Source organism: Ranitomeya variabilis, chromosome 6 (genome assembly GCF_051348905.1).
Source record: "Ranitomeya variabilis isolate aRanVar5 chromosome 6, aRanVar5.hap1, whole genome shotgun sequence".
Lineage (NCBI taxonomy): Eukaryota > Metazoa > Chordata > Amphibia > Anura > Dendrobatidae > Ranitomeya > Ranitomeya variabilis.
Window position 1 is genome coordinate 192,818,458 of NC_135237.1, and position 17,544 is coordinate 192,836,001.

Genomic DNA, 17,544 nt, shown 5'->3' on the forward strand with positions numbered 1-17,544 from the left:
CTGGCTGCTGTACTGGGATAACGTGGAATAGTATAATAGACTGCACTATTCCATACCATAGTATATTAAGCCCTGTTCACACTGTGCTTCTGCCTGAATCCCCCTAAAATAGGATTCACCTAAATCCCTGATGGGGCCACAGACTGCACTGACACAAGCAGAATTCAAATGAATTTGAATTTTTTCTTGAAATTCACCGTTTGATTTATTTTCTTAGGGTATGTTCCTATGGTCTGGAATCAGCAGCCCTTTGGGCGCAGCATGTGTCTGCTGTGTCCAAAGCACTTCCATCTATTGAACGCAGGTGAATCCTCTGTGATCATTGAACTGCGGGGATTCACCATGTCCAATAAGTTGGATGGGTGAATTTCTCTTGCGGAGGCTCGCGTCTCAACAAGATAAATTGACATGCTGTGATCTGGAAAGACTCCGCAGGTATCTGTGGACATAGAGTGGACATAGGATTTCTTGAAATCCCATCCACTATGCTGTAACAGCTGGACGCTGCAGATTGGATGCTACACATGTCTGTTGCGTCCAAAGCGCTGCTGGCTTTTGAACACAGGTGATTCCGCTTGTGTTCATTAAACCGTGCAGCTTCACCGTGTCCAATACATTGTATGGGTTAAATTTATCTTGCGGTACTCCGCAATATAAATAGACATATTGAAAACAGAATAAAAAATAAACGGACCAGGTAAAAGCTGGGTGAGAAAAATGTATCTCAAAAGTGCCTGGGCAGTATTGAATAGAGATTATATCTATAACAAATAGATTGATATTTTGCAAAAATGTTTGTTTTGTATCCTAAAATTTTAATATCAGTTACAAAAAAGGATGTGTTTAGTTTGTACATGAGTTAAAAACCTGTATTTTTGAGTTCTTGTGAGTGAAATACAATGTATGATATTACTGCCATCTATGTGAGCCAAATTTTTTTTGTGGTTCCTTGCTGTTCTATCCTTTAACTTTTCCACACACGTCTCAACTACTGGGGGTGTTATATTATTAATTTGTACAGCCAAACGTGGTGGTATTTCTGAAATAGATCACTATGGTCTGAATGGACTTTAACTTGTAAAGGGAATCAAACATCTCTAAAGTGTATTGGGGTTTGGCTTCTTGGTTTGGCTAATGCAGCACATTTTTGGTCACGTGTATGCAAACCAATTTAAAAACAAGTTAATAAATTATTAATAAGATGTCACTTGAATGCAGACTAAATGTATGTGTATGTATGTGTAATATCCCGAAATCCTGATAGCTATTACTTTCAATCTGAAAACATTTCTGATGGAATTAATTTATGGACTGTCACAGGTAACGTGGTAAATACTGCAGTAGGGGACTGTCATTAAAATAGTAGTTGAAAATGGGGTAACACCTAAAAAGCACATTTTGTTGTCTATAAGTGAAAATATCATAAAAAGTATATAGTTACCTGGAAAGAGCAAAGCCCCACTAGTTGTATACACCAATTAGTTATATATACCTCACTAACAGGCCAGTAAAAGATAGCCTTTATTATATCCACTGAAACATTTTTATATATAGAACATTCTCAATGGGTTAATAGGTTAAAACACCAACATTAGCCAATGTTAGACATTCCATATAACTTTAAACAGCATATTGATTTACTAGTAATTAAATAGAAGGCATCCCAGACTACCATCAGTTCATGTAAAATAGGAAACGTGTGGATATAACTTGTGTAAAATCTGAGATCTCATACACAGAACTTAAATCCCTGAACATGTTTCACTGAATAATCGGCATCGTCAAGGGATGAGATATTATCATGAATGGCGTGTTAACTGGACAAGCCTCTTATATACAGCTCTGGCAAAAATTAAGAGACCACTACAAAATGTTCAGTTTGTAGGATTTTTGTCTTTATGGGTATATTTTTGAGTAAAATGTAAATTGTTCATTTATTCTATAAACTTCTGAAAATATGTCTCCGAATTTCCAAGCAATAATTTTTTTTTCTTACAAAGAAAAATGGTCAAAATAAAAAAAACAGTGCTTTCAGACCTCAAATAATGCAAACAAAACAAGATCATAATCATTTAGAAACAACAATACTAATGTTTTAACTCAGAAAGAGTTTAGAAATCAATATTTTGTAGAATTACCATGATTTTTAATCAAAGCTTTCATGCGTCTTGGCATGCTTTCCACCAGTCTTTCACACTGCTTCTGGCTCAAAAAATTAAGCAGTTCTTCCTACCAAGAATTCATGTGTCAAATACAGTCTTATTACATACAGAGATTGGGATTGTGTGGTAGTCTCCCCTAATAGAAGCATGTGTTGATCATTAGAATGGAATAGGAGATTTTTATATGTGGTTAAAGGATTCATTAGCCAAGTGTATCTTACATCTGAGGTCTTGATTTGTATTCAATGTTGTATGTATTTTAGAAATTTGTAATAAAAACAATAATTTTAATTTATTTGGGAGAAATGTGCTTTTTCTGTTCAATTTCCCTAAGCCATGGGAATGTAGTGATACAGATTGATTTGTGATATATGCGTTTGGCACAAATTTTTTTGATGGATCATTGATTGATGTTATAATATCACACCTAAGCGTGCTTCACATTGACACCTCACTTTACAATGAACTTTGCAAAGGCACATTAGACACTTGAACAAAAAAGTTAGGGTCAGAATCCAACCTTTGGGGCAATGTACATGTGTTATTTTCTGAAACAACAGTTAAGACAGTTAGAGTTAGAGTCTCAAAAACATACAGATTGTGATATGTATTCTTAAAGGGAATCTGTCACCCCAAAATTGGCCTTTAAGCTAAGGCCACCGACATCACCCAGGGTCAGTCCCGGTGCAGTCCGGTCCGATGGGCGTCGCGGTCCGGGTCCGGCGCCTCCCATGTTCATACGATGTCGTCCTCTTCTTGTCTTCCTGCCGCAGCTCCTGTGCAGGCGTACTTTGTCTGACCTGTTGAGGTCAGAGCAAAGTACTGCAGTGCGCAGGCGCCGGGCCTCTCTGACCTTTCCTGGTGCCTGCGCACTGCAGTACTTTGCTCTGCCCTCAACTGGGCAGACAAAGTACGCCTGCGCAGGAGCCGCAGCAGGAAGAAAAGAAGAGGACATTATCGTATAAAGATGGGAGGCGCTGGACCCGGACCGCGATGCCCATCAGACTGGACCGCACCGGGACCGCCCCTGGGTGAGTTTAATCTAACTTCTTTTTCTTATCATGCAGGTTACATCGGGGGCTTATCTACAGCATTACAAAATGCTGTAGATAAGCCCGTGATGCCGGTGGCCTTAGCTTATAGGCCAATTTTGGGGTGACAGATTCCCTTTAAATTCTCAGCTAGGACTATATTCTGACTGACATGTGTTTACTACTTTGCCAAGCATCTTTAATTCTATAAAAATCAATTTACCAACTGTACTGTTAAAATGACTGCTCTTGATTCAGTGCTTTGAGGAACCCATAGCCAGGCTCTACGACAAAGGTGTCAAACTGCATTCCTCGAGGGCCGCCAACAGGTCATGTTTTCAGGATTTCCTTGTATTGCACAGGTGATAATTTAATCACCTGCACAGAATGATTCCAGCACCTTGTGGAATGCTAAGGAAATCCTGAAAACATGACCTGTTGGTGGCCCTCGAGGAATGCAGTTTGACACCTCTGCTCTACGAAATGTCAGGATTCCAAGAAGCCCTGGTCTAGAAACACAGGGCTAAACACATCTTTGGTCAAGTTAAAAATCATGAAAAATATCACATTGAATGCAGTAGCTTAAGAGCTGTTAGAACAGAAGAGAGGAATGTATTATATACACTAATAGATTATACAGGTCGTTCTAACACTTAAGAGAATACAGTTATTTGCAGTTACTTTATTTGCAGTTACTTTAAAATCATTTAATTTGTTTTTATTATTTTTGAATAAAAATGTCAATGAACAATTAGATGCTTTATAAGTGAGTTCTCAAACAATGATTCTCTTCATTCAGCTATATGCTGCAGTTCAAAAAGAAGAGCAGAAAAAGAAAAGAAGAGCTCCACCACCGCCAACCTCTCAGATGCCAAATCAAAAACATAAAGATTTGGAAAACAGAAAAAGCTACACTGGTAAGTAGTAACAGTTGTGAAGACAGCATGTTCTAACGACTGGCTGTAAAAATGTACTGCAGTGTTGTTTGCCCCCTATTTGTAGAGCATGCAGTGAAATAACCTGTATATTGCATGTGATTACAGATTGTTCAGATTGTTGCCAATCTTTAGACCTATAGGTTTGATGAGTGACATAACTGCATTTTAAGATGTATTTTTGTACTCTTCCTCCATGTTCAGACTGCTTTATTTTAGAGAGTTTACTAGTATTTTTTATAATGTAGCACTGCAGGTGCTTTTTAAATTTGGGCACTAATGTAGGTTAAGTTTAAATTAGATCAGTCTACAAAAGACTCCCAAACTATCTGTGATCTAAAGTCTATAAGAAGCTGCTGTCTTGTTATAGAAGATCCTGCATTTATAGTACAAGTCCTAGCTTTATTGGTTTACATCCACACATTGCAATGAGGAAATGTATTGCTTAATATGGTTGTTTGTATTGATCACATTAGATAGGCAGGTATGATTTTCGCATAGTTTTGCATAGTTTCAAAACTACCTTTGAATGTGTCTTGAGACAAATTTTAAAAAAATCTTTACCTTTAAAAAAGAAAATTGTCAACAGTATATAATTGCACCATTTTTACCTGATATGTCATATCAGAAAGTAAGTGTATTTTTGTAATAGTTAAAGGGTTTAACCAGGATTTTTTTTTACTGTGGCCCTAAAAACTAACAGGCAGGTAATATAACAGGCTAACTAACTGCCTGATCTGCCTTGCACAGAATGGTCACCGACCGCTGCTATCGTCAATTCAGATCCTCCACGTCAACAGTGCAGCCCTTCTTCTTCTGGACTGCTCTGCCGACATAGCAGGCACTGGGGAGCTGGCTGTCAGTCAGCATGACGTTCGCAGTCACAGTTGTTGGGACATTAATGTAAGCTGCTGAATTACTGGCAGGCGCGGTCTATGACTGTACTGGGCTGGCAGAGATCAGCGCCTGGCACAACAGGCTGGTAGTATGCCACTACCTGCCTGTTAGATTTTAGGCCCATAGTAAATTAAAAATGGCATTAATAAACACTTTAAGTTATACATCTTTTACAGTTAAAGGAATTTTCACTAAATTTTACATGTTGAACTGGACACTTGTGTCTAGTTCAGCATGTAATGTCTAAATGGGTGTTTTCACTGGGGCCGTGTACTTCATCTCTATGTATGAGTTGCTATTTAATAACACTCACTTGGACTTAATAAAAGTTAATGCATTAGGTGCCAAATAGTTTCATTGCTAATATTTTCACAAACGTAGAGGCAAAATTAAAAAAACACAAGTTTTTGTTCCGCTCTGCAGCCACTATTACATCATGTGTCCAGTTCAACATGAAAAATCTGGTGAAAGGTGACTTTTTCTTCAACCCCCGACTAGATTCCCGTGAACCGTACTGCTTGGGCCAGCAGTTCCATTTTAAACGCATTTCTGCTTGCTCTGCAAGAAAATGTACGCATAATTCACTGCTGAACGCTGCGGCATATGCAATGAAAGATTATGTCCTCATGCTGACCAGTGACAGGACGTACTTTGTGGGTGGAGTTACCACACATTGTGCTCCCATCTCACAGGAGATGACAATTGCTGCAAGCCCAGCGTTTCCCATGATATCTGTACCACAGCTCCAGTGTCTGCTGTAATGTCTATGCCACAGCTCCAGCGTCTCATGTGATGTCTATATTGCAGCCCCAGCATCTCTTGTGTTGATTATACTATAGCCCCAGCGCCTTCTATGATGATGATTATACCACAGCCCCAGCATCTCTTGTGGTGATTATACTACAGCCTAGCATCTCGTGATAATTATACTCCATGACTCATCTGTCTCTCCTGCAGCCTCATGTCTCCTGTGATGTCTATAATGCAGCCCCATGTCTCCAGTGATGTCTATACTGCAACCCCATGTATATTCTTCATCTCCCATGTCTCCTGCAATGTATATACTCCAGGCCCAGTGTCTCCTATGTGATGTATATACAACAGTCTCAGTGTCTCCAATGTGATGTATATACTCCAGCCATAGTGTCTGCTATGTGATGTGTATACTCCAGCCTTGGTGTCTCCTATGTGATGTTTATAAAGCAGTCACAGTCTCCCCCTGTGTGATGTATATACAGCAGTCTGTGTGCTCTATGTGCTGTATAATGCAGATCTCCTGCTACTTGAGTTCTATAAATGTTTTATGAGCAGTGATGAATTTCCCACTGTGAAGAGACTTGCAGTATAATATTCATTTGTGTTCAGTACCACTTACTGCTGAGAGTTCTTTACAAAATTTATCATCGCAAGAATTCACCTGTGCTCCAGACCAACGCAAATCTTGAAAAGAAGTTACAAGTAGCAACATCATCAATATGACCCAAGATCACAGCCACACCAAAGAGCTAATTGTATTGGATAGACAGAGAGTGCAGATAAAAATGACATATTTGGAATCAGCTTTGCTTCAACTATGCAGCCACAACAGCTGCTAACTGGGGTGTAACATAGAGTTGTATAAGGAAATCTTTAAACTATGTGACTTCATACTTCTGAATCCTGACAGCTTGCGGTGTGCATTCTGTCAAAATTCATCGAGTGTTACTGATGAGAGGAAGTGGTCATGTGACCACATGTATGTAATTTGCATACTTCTGGTCACATTCCTACCAGATGTGCTCGGCTTCTCTCTATCAGCACATATAGTTGGAAAGTGACTGCAAGTATGCAAATTGCATACATGTGCTCACGTGACCACCCACTCTCATCAGTAACACCAGTATATCTTAACAGCATGCACACCTCAGTCTGTCAGGATTCAGAAGACTTAAGTTGCTTAGAGTGACTGCCAAATTGGTGCTCAAACCAAGGATTTTGCTAGGTAGAGTTTCCAGGAGAAAATCGAGGGAGGCCTATCTTCTAGCATGTAATAACTGTAGATATAAGAGGGTTCTGTATGATATATTACTGTTTTTGTGTAACAAAGAATATGTGTTGTCCTTAACCATATTGCCCTAGTGAGGTAAATGGAGTGGCTGCGAATGGAGGCATAGTTTCTCGGTCCCCCATGACAGCACTACGGAGAGAGGGGATCCGCCCTTCAGGGACAGGAAACCTACAGATAATAGGGCGGTACCTCTCCCTCGCATCAGTTGGTTTCCTGTCCCTGACGGGGAACCTCTTCTTGGTGGTACCTGAAGAAGACACCGTATCACGGACCGGGACCGTGCGGTCGGGTTCCGGCAGCGAGGAGGCTCCTGCCGCGGCTTGTCCGGCACCCGAAGCCGCCACCGCTGGAACCGAGGGGTTCTTCAGGGTGTGCGGGGGAGAGAACGCCGCCCGACTGTGAAGGGAGAAGGGGTGCTGGTCACCCGGAGCTCCTGTGCCGGCTACCGCATGCTCGGGGTGTGGAAAGATGGCCGCCGCTCCGGAAATGTGGCAATAACTTCCGGGTCATCTCCGCGTGCATGCGTGGTAGTCTCCTCTCCTGGGAGGATGTGCGCAGGACTGGAAGTGCGGTAAAACGCCGGAGGTGGCGCCGGATTCAAATAGGGAGATGATGCACACATAGTTGTCGCACTATCTCCCTGTAACCATGGAGGACAGCGATCCACAGCAGCAACAGCAGCCCAGGCAGCAGCACCATAAGAAGGTGGACCCTAAGAGTTCCAGAAGAAGTGGGTCTAGCAGTCAGTCCACGCAGCGCAGCAGATCTGCTGCAAGGACTAACTCCATTCCTCAAGAGACTCCTCTACCAGACCCGGGCCCTCCTCCAGAACCGATACCTGCCTCCACATCCGAATGGTGAGTGATCTCCGTGAAAGTACATATTTTATAATGGGGTTCCCTCTTCTCCCTTACTAGGGTAAGAAGAGGCTGGAGAAAAAGAAAAATAGGGCCTGCCCCACCTGTAGTAAAGCTTTGCCGATAACCTGGAACAAAAAGCTTTGTAAATTATGCATTCAACGTTTATTGTATGAAGAGACCCCTGATTTTGCATCTGAACTTAAAACTATAATTAGATCTGAAGTTCAGAATGCCCTTTTATCTTCCAAAAAAGGGAAGGATAAGGTGAAGGAGACGGTATATTCCCACTCTGTCCAATCCTCATCTGAGGACGTGGAGTCTGGCGATTCTAAATCCTCCCTATCTTCCTCCGATGAAGATTTGGGCCGTCATTGCTTCCCACTAGAGGAGGTGGATGCTCTAGTGAAAGCCATCAGAGCCACTATGGGGGTTGAGGATCCCAGACCCGATAAAACGGCTCAAGATATAATGTTCGGAGGTCTGGGACAAAAAAAGCAGAGAACTTTCCCATTAAATTCCAATGTCCAGACACTGATCAAAAAAGAGTGGGAGAAACTGGACAGGAGAAATTCTTCAGTGCCCTCGCTTAAAAGGAAGTATCCCTTTGAGGACGAGGCGTCCGTTTCTTGGGACAAGGCACCAAAATTGGACGTAGCAGTGGCCAAAGCCTCGAAAAAATTTGCGCTCCTGTTTGGATATGGGTACCCTCAAAGACACTTTAGATAAGAAAGCAGATACCTTTCTTAAAGGGGCATGGGAATCGGCTGGGGGTAGCTTGAGACCTGCAGTTGCAGCGACCTGCATCTCCAGGTCTTTAATGGTGTGGGTTGACCAGCTGGAAAGCCAGATTAAGGATGGGTCACCCAGGAGTAAATTGCTAGACTCAATCCCTGCAATTAGGGCAGCAGCAGCGTTCCTAGCGGACTCCTCAGCGGACTCAGTGCGTTTAACATCCAAGGCCGCTGCCCTCTCCAACGCAGCTAGAAGAACCCTATGGCTTAAGAGCTGGCCAGGGGACCTCCAAACGAAGCTAAAATTGTGTTCTATCCCATGTGAGGGGAATTTCTTATTTGGGGAGACCCTGAATGACATCCTCCAGAAAGCTGGAGACAAAAAGAAGGGGTTTCCAAATCTGGGACCAGCCCCATTTAGACAGTCCTTTCGGAACCGAAATTTTTTTAGTCGGAGACCTCCCAGAGAACAGAATAAATGGGAAGAAGGGAGAAGACGGGATAGAGGTTACCTTTTCGGCAACACCTCCCGTGACAAAAAGCCCTCCAAATGACATTTTTCCTACGGTGGGGGGAAGACTCGCCTCATTTCTTCCTGCCTGGAAGAAAATATCCAACAACACCTGGATTTTAAAACTCATACAATCCGGTCTAAAAATAGACTTTCTTTCCCCCCTCCCCGAAATTACATAGTGACAAAAACAAGATCCTCGGCAGCAGAACAAGCGGCATTAGAGAAAGAAATTATTTCCCTACTGCAGAAATCCGTAATTCAGGAAATCTCCCCTCAAGAAATGGGGGAAGGTTTTTTCTCCCCTCTGTTTCTAGTACCGAAACCCGACGGGTCCTTTCGGACGATTATAAACTTAAGAAACTTAAACAATTATGTAAGAAATCACAAGTTCAAAATGGAAACAATAAAGTCTGCAATAAAAATTCTTTTCCCAAATTGCTACATGGTCGTGATAGACCTAACCGACGCATACTGCCATGTGCCCATCCACGAACAATCTCAAAAGTTTCTCAGGATGGCGGTCTCCATAGAGGGAAAAATAAGAAATTTCCAGTACAGGGCCCTCCCGTTTGGGATCTTAATTGCTCCGCGAATATTCACAAAAATAGTAGCGGAAATGATGGCCCACATAAGGGAACAAAACATTATCAGATATAGTCCCTTACTTGGACGATTTTCTTATTGCGAGCGACTCGGCTCAAAGTTGCAGACAACAGAGAGACCGAGTAATGACTATTCTAACGGACTTGGGTTGGCTCATAAACATAAAAAAATCAAAGTTGGAACCCTGTCAAGTACAGGAGTTCCTAGGGCTGACGTTAGACTCCCAGGTTCAAGAATGCCGACTCCCGGGCCCCAAAAAAGACAAAATATTGACCATGATAGCACAAACTCTACAAAACCCCTCCATGACTCTAAGGAGGGCAATGTCACTGCTGGGCTCTCTATCTTTATGCCTGCCAGCGATACCTTTCGCACAATTCCACACAAGGGAGCTTCAGTGGCACATACTAGAATGGCAGTTAATATTAAATAACTATTTGGAAAGCGGGGTCATCCTAAATTCCTCAGTTATTCATTCCCTTCTTTGGTGGGGAAAGAACCAGAATATTTCAAAAGGAATTCCTTGGGTACCAAAAATATATCGGGTAATAACAACCGATGCGAGTCCCAGGGGGTGGGGGGCCCACATGGAAGACAGAGTGGCTCAGGGCAACTGGTCAGTTCAGGAACTGTCAGCATCCTCAAACCAAAAAGAACTTTGGGCAGTGCATCGTGCTCTTCTATCTTTCCTAACCTACATTCGGGGACATCATGTCCGAATTTTCTCGGACAACATAGTGACAGTAGCATATATAAATCACCAGGGAGGAACAAGGTCTCGGTCACTGATGAGTTCCTCCGCCAAAATTATCAGCCTTGCGGAAAAAAATCTACTGTCCCTCTCTGCGCTACATATTCAGGGTTCAAAAAACGAGAAAGCAGATTACTTGAGTCGAACCCAGTTGAAACAAGGCGAGTGGTCCCTGAATCAGTCTATCTACAACCAGATCACAGGAATGTGGGGAACTCCAACAATAGACTTGTTCGCCAATTCCAAAAACAAAAAAGTAAGCAAATTTTGCTCACTGAGTCCGGAAGGGAATCCCCAGGCTCTGGATGCCTTTCTGATCCCATGGACCCACAAGCTGACATACGCTTTTCCGCCAATCATTCTAATTCCGGCAGTCATTCGGAAAGTCAGAGAAGACAAAACAAAAATGATCCTTATTGCCCCGTTCTGGCCAAAAAGGACATGGTTTTCCTGGCTAAGGATGCTATCGGTCTCAGACCCATGGGTCCTACCGAATTTGCCAGACCTACTACAGCAAGGACCGATCTTCCACCCACAAGAGTCGAACTTGCATTTGACAGCCTGGCTTTTGAACGGGGACTATTAAAAGAAAGGGGCTTCTCTGACAACTTAGTTGCTACATTGTTAAAATGTAGAAAACCTGTTACTACTAAAATATATGGGAAAACATGGAAAAAATTCTTCTCTGTCTCCAAAGTAAAAATCCAGGAGGGACCCTCAATTAATAAAATACTTGAGTTCCTACAAAAAGGTCTGGAACAGGGGTTAGCGGTCAGTACTCTTAAGGTACAGATAGCACTGGGAGCACTCTATAACCAAAATATTGCGGCTAACCCGTGGATAATAAGATTCATTAAAGTGGTAACAAGATCAAAACCTGTAGTTACCCAAAAGATGCCCCCATGGGACCTAAATTTAGTCCTCTCAGCATTATCTGGTCCTCCATTTGAACCCATAGACACGATTCCCATAAAAACACTATCACTTAAGACCATTCTTCTGGTAGCCTTAACATCTGCGTGCAGAATAAGCAATATTCAAGCCCTATCCTCTAACCCACCTTTTACAAAAATATTGGATGATAGAGTCACTCTTAGACCTGACCCGGCCTATTTGCCAAAAGTGGTGTCAAAATTCCATAGGTCACAAGAAATATCCCTGCTGTCCTTTTGCCCAAACCCCAGAAATGAGAAAGAGCAGAACTTCCATAATCTAGATGTCAGAAGATGTCTAGTCCAATATCTAGATTCTAGCAGGGAGTATAGGAAGGAAGGCTCTTTGTTTGTCTGTTTTCAGGGTCCCAGAAAAGGATTCCGGGCATCTAAAGGTACTTTGGCAAGGTGGATAAAAGAGGCAATAGCGTTGGCATATTCATCCACGGGGAATGCGATCCCGGATGGTATAAGAGCGCATTCCACAAGAGCAGTAGCTACCTCATGGGCTGAGAGGTCAGAGGTATCGATAGAACAAATTTGTAAGGCGGCCACCTGGTCATCACCATCAACCTTTTTTAGACACTATAGATTAAATCTAGCCTATGTGTCTGACTTGACCTTCGGGAGAAGGGTTCTCGAGGCGGTGGTCCCTCCCTAAGCTTAGTCTCTGCAATTCTCTCCATAGTGCTGTCATGGGGGACCGAGAAAGTCATAGTTACTCACCGATAACGGTGTTTCTCGGAGCCCATGACAGCACTCGCTTATTCCCTCCCATCACGAGTGCGGTGAGCACCTTTAATTACATATGATTTATATAATTTATATAATATAGTCTAGGCACGGGGTTCCTTTTTTAAGAAATGTTATAATATGATTTTTTCTCTGTTGTAACTAACCTGGAGGTCCTCCGATGCTCTGTAAACCAACTGATGCGAGGGAGAGGTGACGCCCTTTTATCTGTAGGTTTCCTGTCCCTGAAGGGTGGATCCCCTCTCTCCGTAGTGCTGTCATGGGCTCTGAGAAACACCGTTATCGGTGAGTAACTATGACTTTTGCACTGTAGATTTAGATAATTATCTGGATATTAAGTTACATTATCCATGCTATCCTTAGTTGAACTGCTTTTTCTCAAACACAAGCTAAATACATTCATTAGAACACATTATAAGAGATACCCATGTGTGTAGCAAACAATATGTAACAGCTACATGTTAAAGATGATGACAACTATTTTGTCACCTATTTGTTTTACATTTTCCATTTTCCATTTTTAATTACATTTGAATCGTGAAGATCAAAGCAAAACTGCAGTTATTCTTAGCTGTTGTGGAAATCAGAGGCATGATAAGCCAGAGTTCCATAGACTGGCTCCACTTTTATACAGCAGCTTTATTAATAGGGCTCTGAACACACTATTGCTGGGTCTCCCACAGTGTTTTGCAATGGTAGAACAAGGAAGTGTTTACTACTATTCTTGGATAAAAAAATACAAAACCTTATTAGAAACTTGATGGATAGATCTGTCATAAATGAAAGCTATAGTGTCTAACTGTTGTAAGACTTTTTTTGGGTTGAGGTGTGTTGTGTTTTCTGGTTTGCAATGTATTATAGTTATGTACTATAAAATTAGTTTTACTTAAAGATAACCTATCACTAGGTTTACATAGTAACATAGTAACATAGTTATTAAGGTTGAAGGAAGACTTTAAGTCCACCTAGTTCAACCCATAGCCTAACCTAACATGCCCTAACATGTTGATCCAGAGGAAGGCAAAAAAAAAAAACATGTAGCAAAGAGTAAGCTCCACACTGGGGAAAAAAATTCCTCCCCGACTCCACATACGGCAATCAGACTAGTTCCCTGGATCAACACCCTAACAAGGAAACCAGTATATATACCCTGTAACATTATACTTTTCAAGAAAGGCATCCAGTCCCCCCTTAAATTTAAGTAATGAATCACTCATTACAACATCATACGGCAGAGAGTTCCATAGTCTCACTGCTCTTACAGTAAAGAATTCGCGTGTGTTATTATGCTTAAACCTTCTTTCCTCCAGACGTAGAGGATGCCCCCTTGTCCCTGTCTCAGGTCTATGATTAAAAAGATCATCAGAAAGGTCTTTGTACTGTCCCCTCATATATTTATACATTAACATAAGATCACCCCTTAGCCTTCGTTTTTCCAAACTAAATAGCCCCAAGTGTAATAACTAGTGTTGAGCGATACCGTCCGATACTTGAAAGTATCGGTATCGGAAAGTATCGGCCGATACCGGCAAAGTATCGGATCTAATCCGATACCGATACCCAATACCAATACAAGTCAATGGGACTCAAGTATCAGACGGTATCCCTGATGGTTCCCAGGGTCTGAAGGAGAGGAAACTCTCCTTCAGGCCCTGGGAACCATATCAATGTGTAAAATAAAGAATTAAAATAAAAAATATTGCTATACTCACCTCTCCGACGCAGCCTGGACCTCACCGAGGGAACCGGCAGCGTTCTTTGCTTAAAATGCGCGCTTTTCCTTCCTTCCGTGACGTCATGTGGCCGCGACGCGACCAATCACAGCAAGCCGTGACGTAATTTTCAGGTCCTTCTAGGCATTCAGTATTTTAAAATTACGTTCCGGCTTTGTGATTGGTCGCGTCGCAGTCACATGGGCGACGTGACCAATCACAAGCCGTGATGTAACGGGAGGCAGGAAACGCGCGCATTTTTAAAATTACGTCACGGCTTGTGATTGGTTGCGTGCCGCCCATGTGACCGCGACGCGACCAATCACAGCAAGCCGTGATGTAATTTCAGGTCCTGAATGCCTATTTCTGCATTCAGGACCTGAAATTACGTCACGGCTTGCTGTGATTGGTCGCGTCGCGGCCACATGGGCGGCACGCGACCAATCAGAAGCCGTGACGTCACGGAAGGAAGGAAAAGCGAGCATTTTAAGCAAAGAACGCTGCCGGTTCCCTCGGTGAGGTCCAGGCTGCGTCGGAGAGGTGAGTATAGCAATATTTTTTATTTTAATTCTTTATTTTACACATTAATGTTGTTTCGATACCGATACCCGATACCACAAAAGTATCGGATCTCGGTATCGGAATTCCGATACCCGCAAGTATCGGCCGATACCCGATACTTGCGGTATCGGAATGCTCAACACTAGTAATAACCTATCTTGGTATTGCAGACCCCCCAGTCCTCTAATAACCTTGGTCGCTCTTCTCTGCACCCGCTCTAGTTCAGCTATGTCTTTCTTATACACCGGAGACCAGAACTGTACACAGTATTCTAAGTGTGGTCGCACTAGTGACTTGTATAAAGGTAAAATTATGTTCTCCTCATGAGCATCTATGCCTCTTTAACCCCTTCACCCCGAAGCCTGTTTTCACCTAAGTGACAGGGCCAATTTTTACAATTCTGACCACTGTCACTTTATGAGGTAATAACTCTGAAACGCTTCAACGGATCCTGGTGATTCTGACATTTTCTCGTGACATATTGTACTTCATGATAGTGGCAAAATTTCTTTGATATTACTTGCGTTTATTTGTGAAAAAAACAGAAATTTGGTGAAAATTTAGAAAATTTTGCAATTTTCAAACTTTGAATTTTTATACCTTTGCATTAGAGACTCATATCGCAAAAATTAGGTAATAAATAACATTTCCCACATGTCTACTTTACATCAGCAAAATTTTGGAACCAAATTTTTTTTTTTAGGGAGTTATAAGGGTTAAAAGTTAAACAGCAATTTCTCATTTTTTCAACAACCTTTACAAAACCATTTTTTTTAGGGACTACATCACATTTAAAGTCACTTTGAGGGGCTTATAAGATTTAAAATACCCAAAAGTGACACCATTCTAAAAACTACACCCCTCGAGGTACTCAAAACCACATTCAAGAAGTTTATTAACCCTTCAGGTGCTTCACAGGAATTAACGGAATGTGGAAGAAAAAAATTAACAGTTAACTTTTTTTTCCACATAATGATCTTTTAGCAACAATTTTTTCATCTTCACAAGTATAAAAGGAGAAAATGGACCACTAAAGTTGTTGTGCAATTTATCCTGAATACACCGATTCCCCATATGTGGGGGAAAACCACTGTTTGGGCGCACGGCAGGGCTCAGAAGGAAAGGAGCGCCATTTGACTTTTTCAAACCAAAATTGGCTGGAATTGAGATCGGACACCATGTTGCGTTTGGACAGCCCCTGATGTACCTAAACAGTGGAAAACCGCCACAAGTGACGCCATTTTGGAAACTAGACCCTTCAAGGAACTTATCTAGCTATTTTGTGAGCACTTTGAACCCCCAGGTGCTTCACAGAAGTTTAGAACATAGAGGCGTGAAAATAAAAAAAATCACATTTTTCCCCCAAAATGATTTTTACCAACAATTTTTTCATCTTCACAAGTATAAAAGGAGAAAATGGACCACTTCAGTTGTTGTGCAATTTATCCTGAATACACTGATACCCCATATGTGGGGGAAAACCACTGTTTGGGCGCATGGCAGGGCTCGGAAGGAAATGAGCGCCATTTGACTTTTTCAAACCAAAATTGGCTGGAATTGAGATTGGACACCATGTCGTGTTTGGAGAGCCCCTGATGTACCTATACAGTGGAAAACCGCCACAAGTGACCCCATTTTGGAAACTAGACCCTTCAAGGAACTTATCTAGCTATTTTGTGAGCACTTTGAACCCCCAGGTGCTTCACAGAAGTTTCGAACATAGAGGCGTGAAAATAAAAAAATTACATTTTTTCCCCAAAAATGATCTTTTAGCAACAATTTTTTTATCTTCACAAGTGTAAAAGGAGAAAATGGACCACTAAAGTTGTTGTGCAATTTATCCTGAATACAATGATACCCCATATGTGGGGGAAAACCACTGTTTGGGCGCACGGCAGGGCTCAGAAGGGAAGGAGCGCCATTTGACTTTTTCAAACCAAAATTGGCTGGAATTGAGATCGGACACCATGTCGTGTTTGGAGAGCCCCTGATGTACCTAAACAGTGGAAAACCGCCACAAGTGACCCCATTTTGGAAACTAGACTCTTCAGGGAACTTTTCTAGCTATGTGATGAGCACCGTGAACCTCCAAGTGCCTCACCAAAAATTATAACGATGAGTCGTAAAAAAAATAAACACATTTTTTCCACAAAAATGATCTTTTAGCTACGATTTTTTTATTTTCCCAAAGGTTATAGGACAAAATAGACAGAAAAAGATGTTGTGCAATTTTTCATGAGTACGCCGATACCCAATATGTGGGGAAAAACCACTGTTTGGGCACACGTCGGGGCTCGGAATGGAATAAGTGACGTTTTGGATTGCAGACTTTGATGGAATGGTCTGCGGGCGTCATGTTGTGTTTGCAGAGCCCCTGATGTGCCTAAACAGTGGAAATCTCCCACAAGTGACCCCATTTTGGAAACTACACCCCTGAAGGAATATATCTAGAGGCATAGTTTCATAGTATTGATTATAATTCTTTTGCTTTTACTGGTGTATGAATTTATAATGTGGTGTTATGTGTAAGATGTGCTCGGTACATCAGATAATAAAAGTGTGTTGTGTCAACAGGGTATAAACTAATTTTATTAATTTGTGGATGTGTGGTATGCTTTGAAGCAATACTTAATGCAAAGGCCAGGTTTCTCAGGGCAGGTTTCACAATGGTAAATTGTATCCTTTCGGATTCCCCTCTTGGAACATACTCTGCACCGTTTTTGTGATCGTCCTGTCCTCGCTGTTTGGGGAACCTGTCCTGGGAAATGTTGACCTGGGACAATACGGGCACTATCAGATTCAGAAGTACTGGGACCCTCACCTCCCTGTGTGCCAAACATTAGGGCCTTGATGACTACCTCCTGAAACTGAAGGAAGGCCCCCCCCCCGTATTGCTTGTAGATCGGAACAGCACAAAAGCATTGTACAGTGCCATCTGTACAATGTGCACGGCCAATTTTTTGTACCATACGTAAGCTTTTCGCATGGCACTGTATGGTTGGAGGACCTGATCTGAGAGATCCACACCACCCATGCACCGATTGTAATCCAGGAT

At 42.0% G+C, this 17,544-nt stretch overlaps 1 protein-coding gene across 5 annotated transcripts in view; it reads left to right on the plus strand.

Annotated features, from left to right (window-relative positions):
- The window catches only part of COBL (cordon-bleu WH2 repeat protein), a 957,553-nt gene that overhangs the window by 618,825 nt on the left and 321,184 nt on the right, over nucleotides 1-17,544 (plus strand). For all 5 annotated transcript variants that reach the window (XM_077269351.1, XM_077269353.1, XM_077269349.1 and 2 more), the window contains one exon: nucleotides 3,993-4,110. In XM_077269351.1, the coding sequence (XP_077125466.1) occupies nucleotides 3,993-4,110 (118 nt within the window). The remainder of the gene's footprint in view (nucleotides 1-3,992; nucleotides 4,111-17,544) is intronic.